This window comes from Cibotium barometz, chromosome 18 (genome assembly GCF_041138505.1).
Source record: "Cibotium barometz isolate CiBa-2024 chromosome 18, ASM4113850v1, whole genome shotgun sequence".
Lineage (NCBI taxonomy): Eukaryota > Viridiplantae > Streptophyta > Polypodiopsida > Cyatheales > Cibotiaceae > Cibotium > Cibotium barometz.
The window spans coordinates 17,318,920-17,328,927 of NC_141063.1; the positions used below are offsets into that span (position 1 = coordinate 17,318,920).

At 42.3% G+C, this 10,008-nt stretch overlaps 1 protein-coding gene across 1 annotated transcript; it reads left to right on the forward strand.

Annotated features, from left to right (window-relative positions):
- The first annotated feature begins 870 nt into the window (after positions 1 to 870).
- Positions 871 to 9,726, forward strand: LOC147629005 (UDP-glycosyltransferase 85A1-like). The gene is made up of 3 exons (XM_086812849.1): positions 871 to 1,200; positions 1,305 to 2,144; positions 9,406 to 9,726. Exons 1-3 carry the CDS (start codon positions 871 to 873, stop codon positions 9,724 to 9,726), a joined length of 1,491 nt encoding a protein of 496 aa, XP_086668975.1.
- Positions 9,727 to 10,008: the final 282 nt, after the last annotated feature.

The window sequence follows — 10,008 nt, forward strand, 5'->3', positions numbered from 1 at the left end:
CTTATCGTCGATAGAGACTAGAACTGCAGCAGTTGAGGCTCATAAATAGATCTTACCAATGAGCCTTACTAACACGTTTTTTTTTTGGCTGACAAAGGGCAGAGAAAACCGAGTCTAGACTTTCATGGTTTGTTTCCTTTGCTTGTTTAACATAAAGTTAAAACTCTGTTGCTATGCATCACAAGACAGTAGTTGATTATAGCGTCGAAGCTTGCTTCTAGTTGCATTTTTAAAACATGAGAATATGATACCGTACTTTCAGTACGTTATTTTTTTATCTTTTAGTACAGAGAGAACCGAGTCTCTACTTTCATGGTTTGTTTCCTTTGCTTGTTTAACATAAAGTTAAAACTCTGTTGCTATGCATCACAAGACAGGAGTTGATTATAGCGTCGAAGCTTGCTTCTGGTTGCATTTTTAAAACATGAGAATATGATACCGTACTCTATATAGCCACCTTACGTGCTCAAATTATGTCCGCGTTGAAGGACAAAGTGAAGGTCACCGCCTCTAACAACTACAGGGTAAATGTAAAGCGGACGGCCGCCGGACACTTTCTTCACACAGTGCGAGAGTCGTGGCTAGAGAGGAAAGAACTCCGTTTCGGACTCTTTTACTTGGACAAGACTGGCATTATATGCCCGCAATCAGTTGCTTTATATTCTACCCCATGGGGCTATGGCCCCTGATCGGAGCTACAATTAATATTACTCCCTTTCAGCTATGGCTCCTACTGTCATTAGACCCCATGTCCTTGCAATTCCTTTGCCAGCCCAAGGCCATATCAACCCGCTCATGCGCCTGTGCAAAATACTCGCCTCCAAAGGCTTCATCGTAACCTTTGCCAACGTAGAACCTATCCACGACCGAATGAACAAAGGCAGCATGAGTAGATCTAGCACAAGGTCAGATCAGGGGTTGGATATCCGGAGAGCCCACATCCCCATTGCGGGACTGGACATGGCTAACGATTTTCGGTTCTCCTTGCAACATCTCTTCGAAGCTGTTGAAGGCCTCACTGTAGCGCTCGAGCAGCTGGTGGAACGTCTTTCTATCGAAGGCTCGCCGGTCACTTGCTTGCTTTCCGATGTCTTCACAGCGAGTCCTGTACACAAGGTGGCCGATAAGTTCAACCTGCCATGGGTGGCGCTCTTCCCGTCCAGCCAAAGCAGAAACCTTATATACTTCTACACAAAGACGGTAAATCCTTTGTATATATTTAATTGCTTAGTCACTAACGTAATTATTGCTGACTGTGGTTCGTTCTTTCATGGATGTTCGCAGTGATAAACGCCAGCTCCCAGCCGCCGAGCGATCTGTTTCACAGCAGTCTTCCCGGCCTGCCCCCTCTACGAAACGTAGACCTCCCAATGTACGCGCATGTAGTAGATAACACAGAGTACATGTACCGCGTAGGCGCACTCGAGTGGCGTATAGTGTACGAGAGAGCCCGTGCCATTGTGGTCAATAGCTTCGACGAGCTGGAGCTTCCTTCTCTCGAAGCGATGAGCTCCCGCGTGAACGTGCCTATCTACGCCGTGGGCCCACTGGTCGGCGAGCTCGTGAATGAAAGCACCACAAGCCTGTGGCCGGAAGAGACTCACTACGAGGAATGGCTTCATCAACAACCGGCACAGTCCGTCATCTACATTTCCTTCGGCATAATCACCGTCCTCTCCAGGTTGCAGTTTGAGGAGGTTCTTCGCGGCTTGGAGGCCAGCAAGCAGCGGTTTCTATGGGCGCTACGTTCGGACCTTGTTGAGGGCTTAGGTGAGTTTCACTTCACCGGTTGTTATAAGGATTGCGGGTACTTCATCCGATGGGCACCGCAGCTGCGCGTCCTCTCGCACTCTGCAGTAGCCGGCTTCCTCACCCACTGCGCTGGAGCCATCGCCACCGGGGTCCCCATGCTTTGTTGGCCCTACTTCGCAGACCAGTACCTCAACGCCAAATACATCACAGAAGAGTGGAAGATTGGGCTGAGGTTCCAACCAGGAAAAAAGTCGAGGGAACGCAATGGTGGTGGCGTGGTTAGCAGAGACGAAGTGGAACGACTTGTCAGAGCATTGATGGAAGGTGAAGAAGGAAAGGTAGCGAGAAAGAATGCTGCACGGCTCAGAGAAGCTAGTGAGCGAGCTTTACAAGTCGGAGGGTCTTCGCAAGCAAAGCTTCAAGCCCTTATCCACCAACTACACCCTAAGCCCTAGTCGTAAACGTTTGCAACTTTGACTTACAATGTTTAGTTAGATTTAAATCTTTGTAATTATTGTCTATTTTTTATATAAAAGTATTGTTGTATCATTGTTTTAAGTTAAGTGATTGTTTTACTCAACATTATGTGAGATCCTTTATTAATTAACTTGCCTATATATATCACACAGTGTGGTCCCGAAGGATTTATTCTTAGAAAATTTATGATATCACGTGACTGTACAAGAAAAGAGTTTTTTGAAATGAGACATAAGTAAGAGTAAGGCCATGTATTTAGGTGAATACTATATCTTAGAGGGAGGGGGTCTCTAGGGGATAGGAAGGGGTATAGCAACATTAAGGACATGTCATGAGAATGTTTGATGAAAATAGTTGTACAAAATTCTTGCAATGTTTTGGTAACATTCCAATAATACTTTTAGCAATGAAATTCTTTAAGAATTTAAACATTTCAGAAACCATTCACTTATATTACATTGGGTATTCCAACACTACTAGAGGTTTAGGGCATACCGACCTTAGAACATCGATGCAAATGTCGAACGTCCTAAACTTGGAGGCGAAAAGTCGGGCGGGTAATTTTCAAAAGTGCGTATACCGACGCATATACCGATGTGTATGCGTCGGTATATTCATCGGTATGTACGTCCTAAACTTGGAGGCGAAAAGTCGGGCGGGTAATTTTCAAAAGTGCGTATACCGACGCATATACCGATGTGTATGCCGACGCGTATACCGATGAATATACCGACGGATATACTGACGCCCGTGACTTTTTTACAGCCGAGAACCTATTATTCTCTGTTTTGCACGGCGTCGAACATCCAGACAAGGTATACGTGCATCTCTCTCAAGCATTCACCTTCTTCCATTCAACCCACTCTTGTTGTGTGTGTGTGTGTGTGTGTGAAGAGAATTAGTGAAGTGTGTGTGTAGATCTCCCTCTCTCTCTCTCTCTCCTTGGGCGTTTTGCCTCTCCCCATCTCCTCATCTTCTTATGGCATTTTGCCTCTCCCTCTCTCCTCATCTTCTTGTGTGTGTGTGTGTGTGTGTGTGTGTGTGTGTGTGTGTGGAGAGATTAGGGTAAATGTGTGATGCGTGTGTATATCTCATTTCCCTCCCTCCATCCTTCTTCTTACCTTCTTAATTATGTATGGAGAGAAGATTTGTATGTGTGTGTTGTGAGAGATGTAGAGAGTGAGAGAGCTTGTGTATGTGAATCTATCACTAATGTATGCAATGTGTGTATAGGTTTGTTTCTCCCACGTGTGTCCTAGCTTGCAGATCTACTTCGAACACGCACTATCCAATCCACATTTGAGAGGTAAGCACATTACCAATTATGTTGTTTTATTACTTCTCTTTTTGTTATGTTTTAATTTGTTCTCAATTTGTAATTATTAATTGAAATTGAGTATGCAAGCTTGTTGTTTTATGCACATATATGCTAATATTAGCATATATGTGAGCGCATAAGAAATTAATGTATGTGCTTATTTGTCTTTACACACACACACACACACTTTGCAAGAGAGAGAGAGAGAGAGAGAGAGAGATTTTCTTTTTGGCGCATACCCAAGGCGTTTCGGTCTCTTTTTTGACTTGAAATCTAATGTCTAAGACATGCATGTCAACGCTATGTCTATATGTATATACTCTAATGTAATTGCCTAAAGCACATATCCATAAGCTAATGTATATGCCTAAACATCGCTAATGTATACTTGATCTCCCTCAACAGCTAGAGAAAAGAAGCCCGTTTGACGCTTGAAATGTTATTTTTAAAATCTCCCTTAACGGCTAGAAAAAAGAAGCCCGTTTAATGCTTTAAATGTTATTTTTAAAATCCCCCTCAACGACTGGGGAAAAGAAGCCCGTTTGACGCTTTAAATATTATTTTTAAAATCTCCCTCATGGTTGGGAAAAAGAAGCCCTGTTTTATGGTTTACATAATGCTTTGTGTAATGCATAATGATTTGCATTTAATGAGCTACATATACATGTTATCCTGCTAGATGGAGTCTCTCAATCTTGAAGAGAGAATAGCGTGTCCATGCATGCGATGTAAGTACCAAATATTCCGAAAATGAAGGATTTGCAACCAGCATATTCATGACGCTGGCATATTTCCAATGGAGCGCTTACAAAATTTACGGTTTCAATCGTACAACCAAGCAAGTATGCAACCACATCTTGATAACATTGCGCCTATGAATTCTCGTCCCCAACAAAGGATGAGAATATCGAAGGAGGGAGTGACACATGGAGCTCAATTAACAGCACCCGAGGGAATGGAAGAAGGTCCAATGGAGGAAATGTTGGATGCCTTTATCGAGCAACAAGAAGGTGTCTTCGAGGAGCATGAACATGAAGATCATCAGCCATGACATTCTCAACGGTCAAATTATGAACCAGAGGAAGAGGCCATGCGTAAACTTGCATGCCTTCCACTATACAATGGTGCCAAGATATCTGTATTACATGCATCTCTTACGATGCTAAATTTACAGTCAATTTTTGGACGGTCTAATACAAGTGTCACTGAACTCTTCAAGTAAGGGATTTATGGAGATTACACCTAATGTTGAAATGATAAATTTTCAACTTGTATTTGACTAAATCTTAATAGTAACGATCAGATATTGCCATACTTGCAGGCTTTTGAAAGACCAAATATTGCCATACGGCAACGAGATGCCTCCATCTCGTGCAGATGCCAAGAAGTTATTGAAATCCATAGGCATGGATTACAATAATATTCATGCTTGTCACAATGATTGTATTCTCTTCCGTCATGAATATGAGCATTTGCAAGAATGTCCCCATTATGGCTCTAACAGATATAGAGAAGATGTTCAAGGAGAAGCTGTCCCAGTAAAGGTTCTTAGGCACTTTCCAATCATCCCAAGAATAAAAAGCATGTTCAGGTGCAAATATATAGCAAGCTTGATGACATGGCATGCCACAACTCGATCCACAGATGAAGTGATGTGTGTGCCTGCTGCTAATTCACCCGCATGGAGACACATTGAAGAGAAATGGCCGGCTTTTAGGGAAGATCCTCGTAACCTCCGTCTTGGCCTAGCAATGGATGGTGTAAACCCTTTTGATTTACGGAGCTCTTCATGGAGCACATGGCCTGTTTGCCTTGTGAATTATAATCTTCCGCCATGGTTAGCAATAAAGAAAGGTCATTTGTTGGTCTCATTAATAGTTCCAGGAAAGTACAAGGTGAAGAACATGGATATATATTTGGCACCACTTATTGATGAGTTACGCACCTTGTGGAACGGAATTGAAGTGAAGGACATGTCAAAGCAGCAGAGTGGCCAAAGACTTGCAACTGTGCAAGGTATTCTCATGTGGACAATGCATGATTGACCTGGCTATGGAGAATGCTCAGGTTTGTCTATATCGGGTTTTAATGCATATCCTCTATGTGGTCCTTGACTTGATTCAAGATACTCAAAAGCATTACAAAAGAATGTCTACCAAGGACATGTTAGGTATCTTCCAGAAAATCATGAATTGCGGGATGGTAATCTAGGAAGACCTCCTCCAAGTGCACTAAAGGCAAGCGATTGGAAGCTCAAATGGGAGGAATATGGCAACTTGGCATATCCTGGGATGAAGAGGCTCTCTATCTTTCACCAACTCCCCTATTGGGATGATCTTCTTATAAACCATTTGCTTGACCCGATGCATATTTTCAAGAATGTAGCTGACATTCTGTGGAAGACCATGACAGGAAAAAAGGAGACTAAAGGCCAAAGGGACGACTTAGAAGAGATAGGTTCCATGCAAGAGTTGTGGGCTAGCACTAGACCCAATGGAAAGGTGCTACTTCCAAGAGCCCCATGGGTTTTTAGTAAGATGGAGGAACAACAAGTGAAGAGGACAATTTTAGAGTTTCGGACTCCTACAGGTTGTATGCATTGCTTGAAAAGTGCATTTACAAAGAATGATGATCTTAGTGGCCTCAAGAGTCATGATTGGCACAAGTTTTTACAATTTGTGCTCCCCATAGCAATAAAGAATTGCCTCATTGAAGACATTAGAGCTACTATCTATAAGATTAGCACATTGGTGCGTTGGATTTCTTCAAAAGAGATAAAGAGAGACACTTTGGAGACAGCGCGTTTAAACTCCATAGAGGCACTCTACATGGTAGAGAAGTTTTTCCCTACAAGTTTATTAACAATCCAGATGCATTTGCTAGTTCATGTTGTAGATGAGGTTGCAGTTGCTGGAACAGTCCATTCAAGATGGATGTTCTTTTTGGAGAGGTTTAAAGACATTAAAGGGATTTGTTCGCCAAATGGCTTGCCCGGAGGGAAGTATGTCAGAAGGGTGGCTGATACAAGAGTCCCTTGTTTACATCACTGAATATTTGAGTTCATCAGATCCAGAGATACCTCGACTATGGTCTCAAGAGTCTAACAGGCGAGTCATTGGTGAGGAACCTCAAGGCCAAGGCATTAAGAGAAAGATGGATAACAATTTGAGGAAAAAAATCAACAAATTTTGTAATGGAGAAGTGGATTGAGACATATGAAGCTCTCAAGCGACAGCGAGTACAAGATCGTTTAAGTTTCAGAAGGAATCGCACTACAAGAAATCTTCCATATCCAGAAGGTCTGCAAGCTCTTCCGGACTTTCCCACCACACAGGTAGATGGCTAGAAGCTACAATTTTAGAAGCCAAATGTGCTGGTTTAACTATAACAGAGGAGGAGGATGAGCTTACAAAAGGATGCAATTGGCATGTAAGTGTTTAAGTTCTACATCTCTCTTTTTTTTCTCTACATGTCTCAGTTATTGTTTGTCCATCAACAATCTTTATGTGCTATTTGTAGTATCACAAATATGGAGTGTTTTGGTCACATGGACGTCATTTTTGAGTAGAATGAATAGACCAAAGAAGAGCAACCTTTGATTGTGGTGTCAGAGCACAATTTGTTCAAGAAAGTCGAGCAAGTGCAAGTGATGATAACACAATTAGTGGAATGCTTGATTACTTTGGAACCATTCAAGACATATTAAAGGTTGGCTTTAGAAGTTTTGAGTTGTTTATCTTTGATGTGAAGTGGTTCAAGGTAATCACAAATGGGCCACATGCAACTGTACGTAGAGACAAGAGTGGCCTCATCCAAGTGGACTCCACAAAGATATGGACCGATCAACAAGATACTTTTGTGCGCCCAGAGCATTGTGAAGAGCAGGTTGTCTTTAAAGCAGATCCAAAAGATCCACGCTCGCTATTTGTGATTCAAGTCGCCCCTCGCAGTAAGCAAATTTGTGAAGAATTAGAGCTACAACAGGGTGATGTGGATTCACAGGGTGGTGGGGAGCAACAAGAACAAGCCGATATCAACAATGAAGAGAAGCAAGCAAATGAAGAGGAGCAACTAGAGCAAGATCCAAATGAAGAGGTGCAAACCAACAATGAAGCTGGAAAACCTGTTGAGGAAGAAGACATAGATGATGAAGACATCCTTCATCAAGGGACTTTTAATGATGAGGATGATGAAATGTACATAGAAATAGATCTCTTTGGGGCTACTAATCTTAATGAGAATGATAGAATAGATAATGATTTTTAAAATGATGTATCTTAATGATTATGCAAATAGTTATGACATATTTGTAATGATTTTATGACATTGAAGGTGCAAAGTGATATGGTTTACCATTGTTGTTTTTAGAGAAGTTAATGTTTGTCATATGGTCCTTTCATTATTTACCATTGTTAATGTTTACCATCATAATCACTAGTGCAAGTGCAAAGTGATATGGTTTACCATTGTTGTTTATCATTGTTAATGTTTGTCATATGGTTCTTTCATTGTTTACCATGTAATTTTCATTTCGCACAAGTTTGTCATATGGTTTTTTGTCCAACAGGCCATGGGTGATGACTGACCGCCGCTCAACTATACAGTCCTGATTCCTCATTTAACCCTACACCTCAGGGCATGAGTCTCGAGCAGTTATATGGTTTTTTCTCGTCCATGACTCCAGAGCAGAGAGCCATGGCTCAAACTTATTGGGGTTCTAGAGTAGGGACATCTGCCTCACCATCTGGCTTCACGACGGCAGTTCCCACACCTGTAAGTACGACAGCAGTTCCAACACCTCATACCACACAGCCTTCCACTCCTCTTACAGCTCGATCTACCACCTCTTCACATAGACGTCGCTCACGTAGTAGGTCTTCAGGGGGAGGTTGTTGTGGTGGTAGTGCCACAGATGCTGTGACACCACCACCACATGAGCGTCGTCCTTCGCTCTCATCTATTGATAGCACACCCATAGGTTCACCTTCCACTCCTTGGGGTGCACATGACCATGACAACAACAAGATATACATAATTAGGGATGGGGCACCTATAATGAATAGTGCAGGGAAGGCAATGAAGACACGAATTCGACAATTGTGCACTATACAGTTTCACAACTCTGTTATGACTTTATGGGATCAGCAAGATAAGGAGAAGAAAAATTACATAAATACAAAGATAAAGCAAGAGTTTTAGCCATCTGACCCTATGAATGTCGTCTCTAATGAGTGGATACAATATACAGCTCGCATTTTGATGGGGCATCGTAGGTCAGAGGCGAGGGATGCATTTAGAGAGGGGAAAGAGAAACCTGTTTGGCTAGATGATAGGGAATGGGAAGCCATAGCTCAGGAGCTCACAGAGACACCAGAGAGGTTTCAACAACAAAGAGAGGCAACAAGGACGAGACTCCAAACAGTAGGGGCTTCTCATCTTGGGAGTGGTGGTTTACGAAACCATGCGCCATGAATTCGTAAGTATTTGTAGCAATTTTGTTTATCTAAATGTCTGTATGTGGGCTAAATGTTGATTTCTAAAAGTTGTAATTGTTAATCGTTTATGTAGGAGTTGGCCCATGAATCGCCCACCAAGTAGGCGAGAAGAGAAGTACGCTCACAAATATGGCCTTGTGGCCTTATTTGAGATGCTTGAAGCAGAAGGAGAGACCATCAATTAGGAGGCATTACCATAATGTAAGTCCTTTAAGCTATTGATATATGATCAAAATATTCATGAGTAATGTTTAATCTCTTATTTATCTGAAAAATTAAAAAATGAGCACGGTTGTATTTTGTGCTCTATTTTGGACAGAATGGTGCTGTCTGTTTACTGCTGTTGAGTCCTGTTGACTGCAGGCAACCTGGCAACACCATTCTGTCCAAAAAAATTACTGCTGTGGTGTCGGTATATCCGCCGATATGGGTGCCGGTATACCCGCCGGTATATTCGCCGATATATTTGCCGGTATATCTGCCAGTATACTCGCCGGTATATCTGTCGGTATCAGTGCTGGTATATTTGCCGATATAAGGGCCGATATATTCATTGGTATGCGTGCTGGTATGGGCACCGGTATACGTGTCGGTATGAGCGCCCGATGCAAATACCGACGTCGTGGTTCCGACGCAGATACTGGGGTTTATACCGATGACGGGGCTTTTTTAGACCCCGTTTAATGATGTCGATATAAGCGCCGATATTAGGCTATCATGTAGTAGTGCAAGCATTCCAAAAACCATTCACTTGTACTACATTGGGGCAATATATGTGTTGAAGTTGTCAATAATTGATGGGAAAATCTAACATGCTTATTGCAACTATTTTGGTGGATATTTATGCCAAATGTGGTAAACTCGCAAAAGCACACAAGCATTAGAGGAGCTTTCTATTTAGGATATAGTCATCTATAGTCTACAGTAATAGTAGGGCATGCCCAACATGGTCCTGGTGAGAAAGCA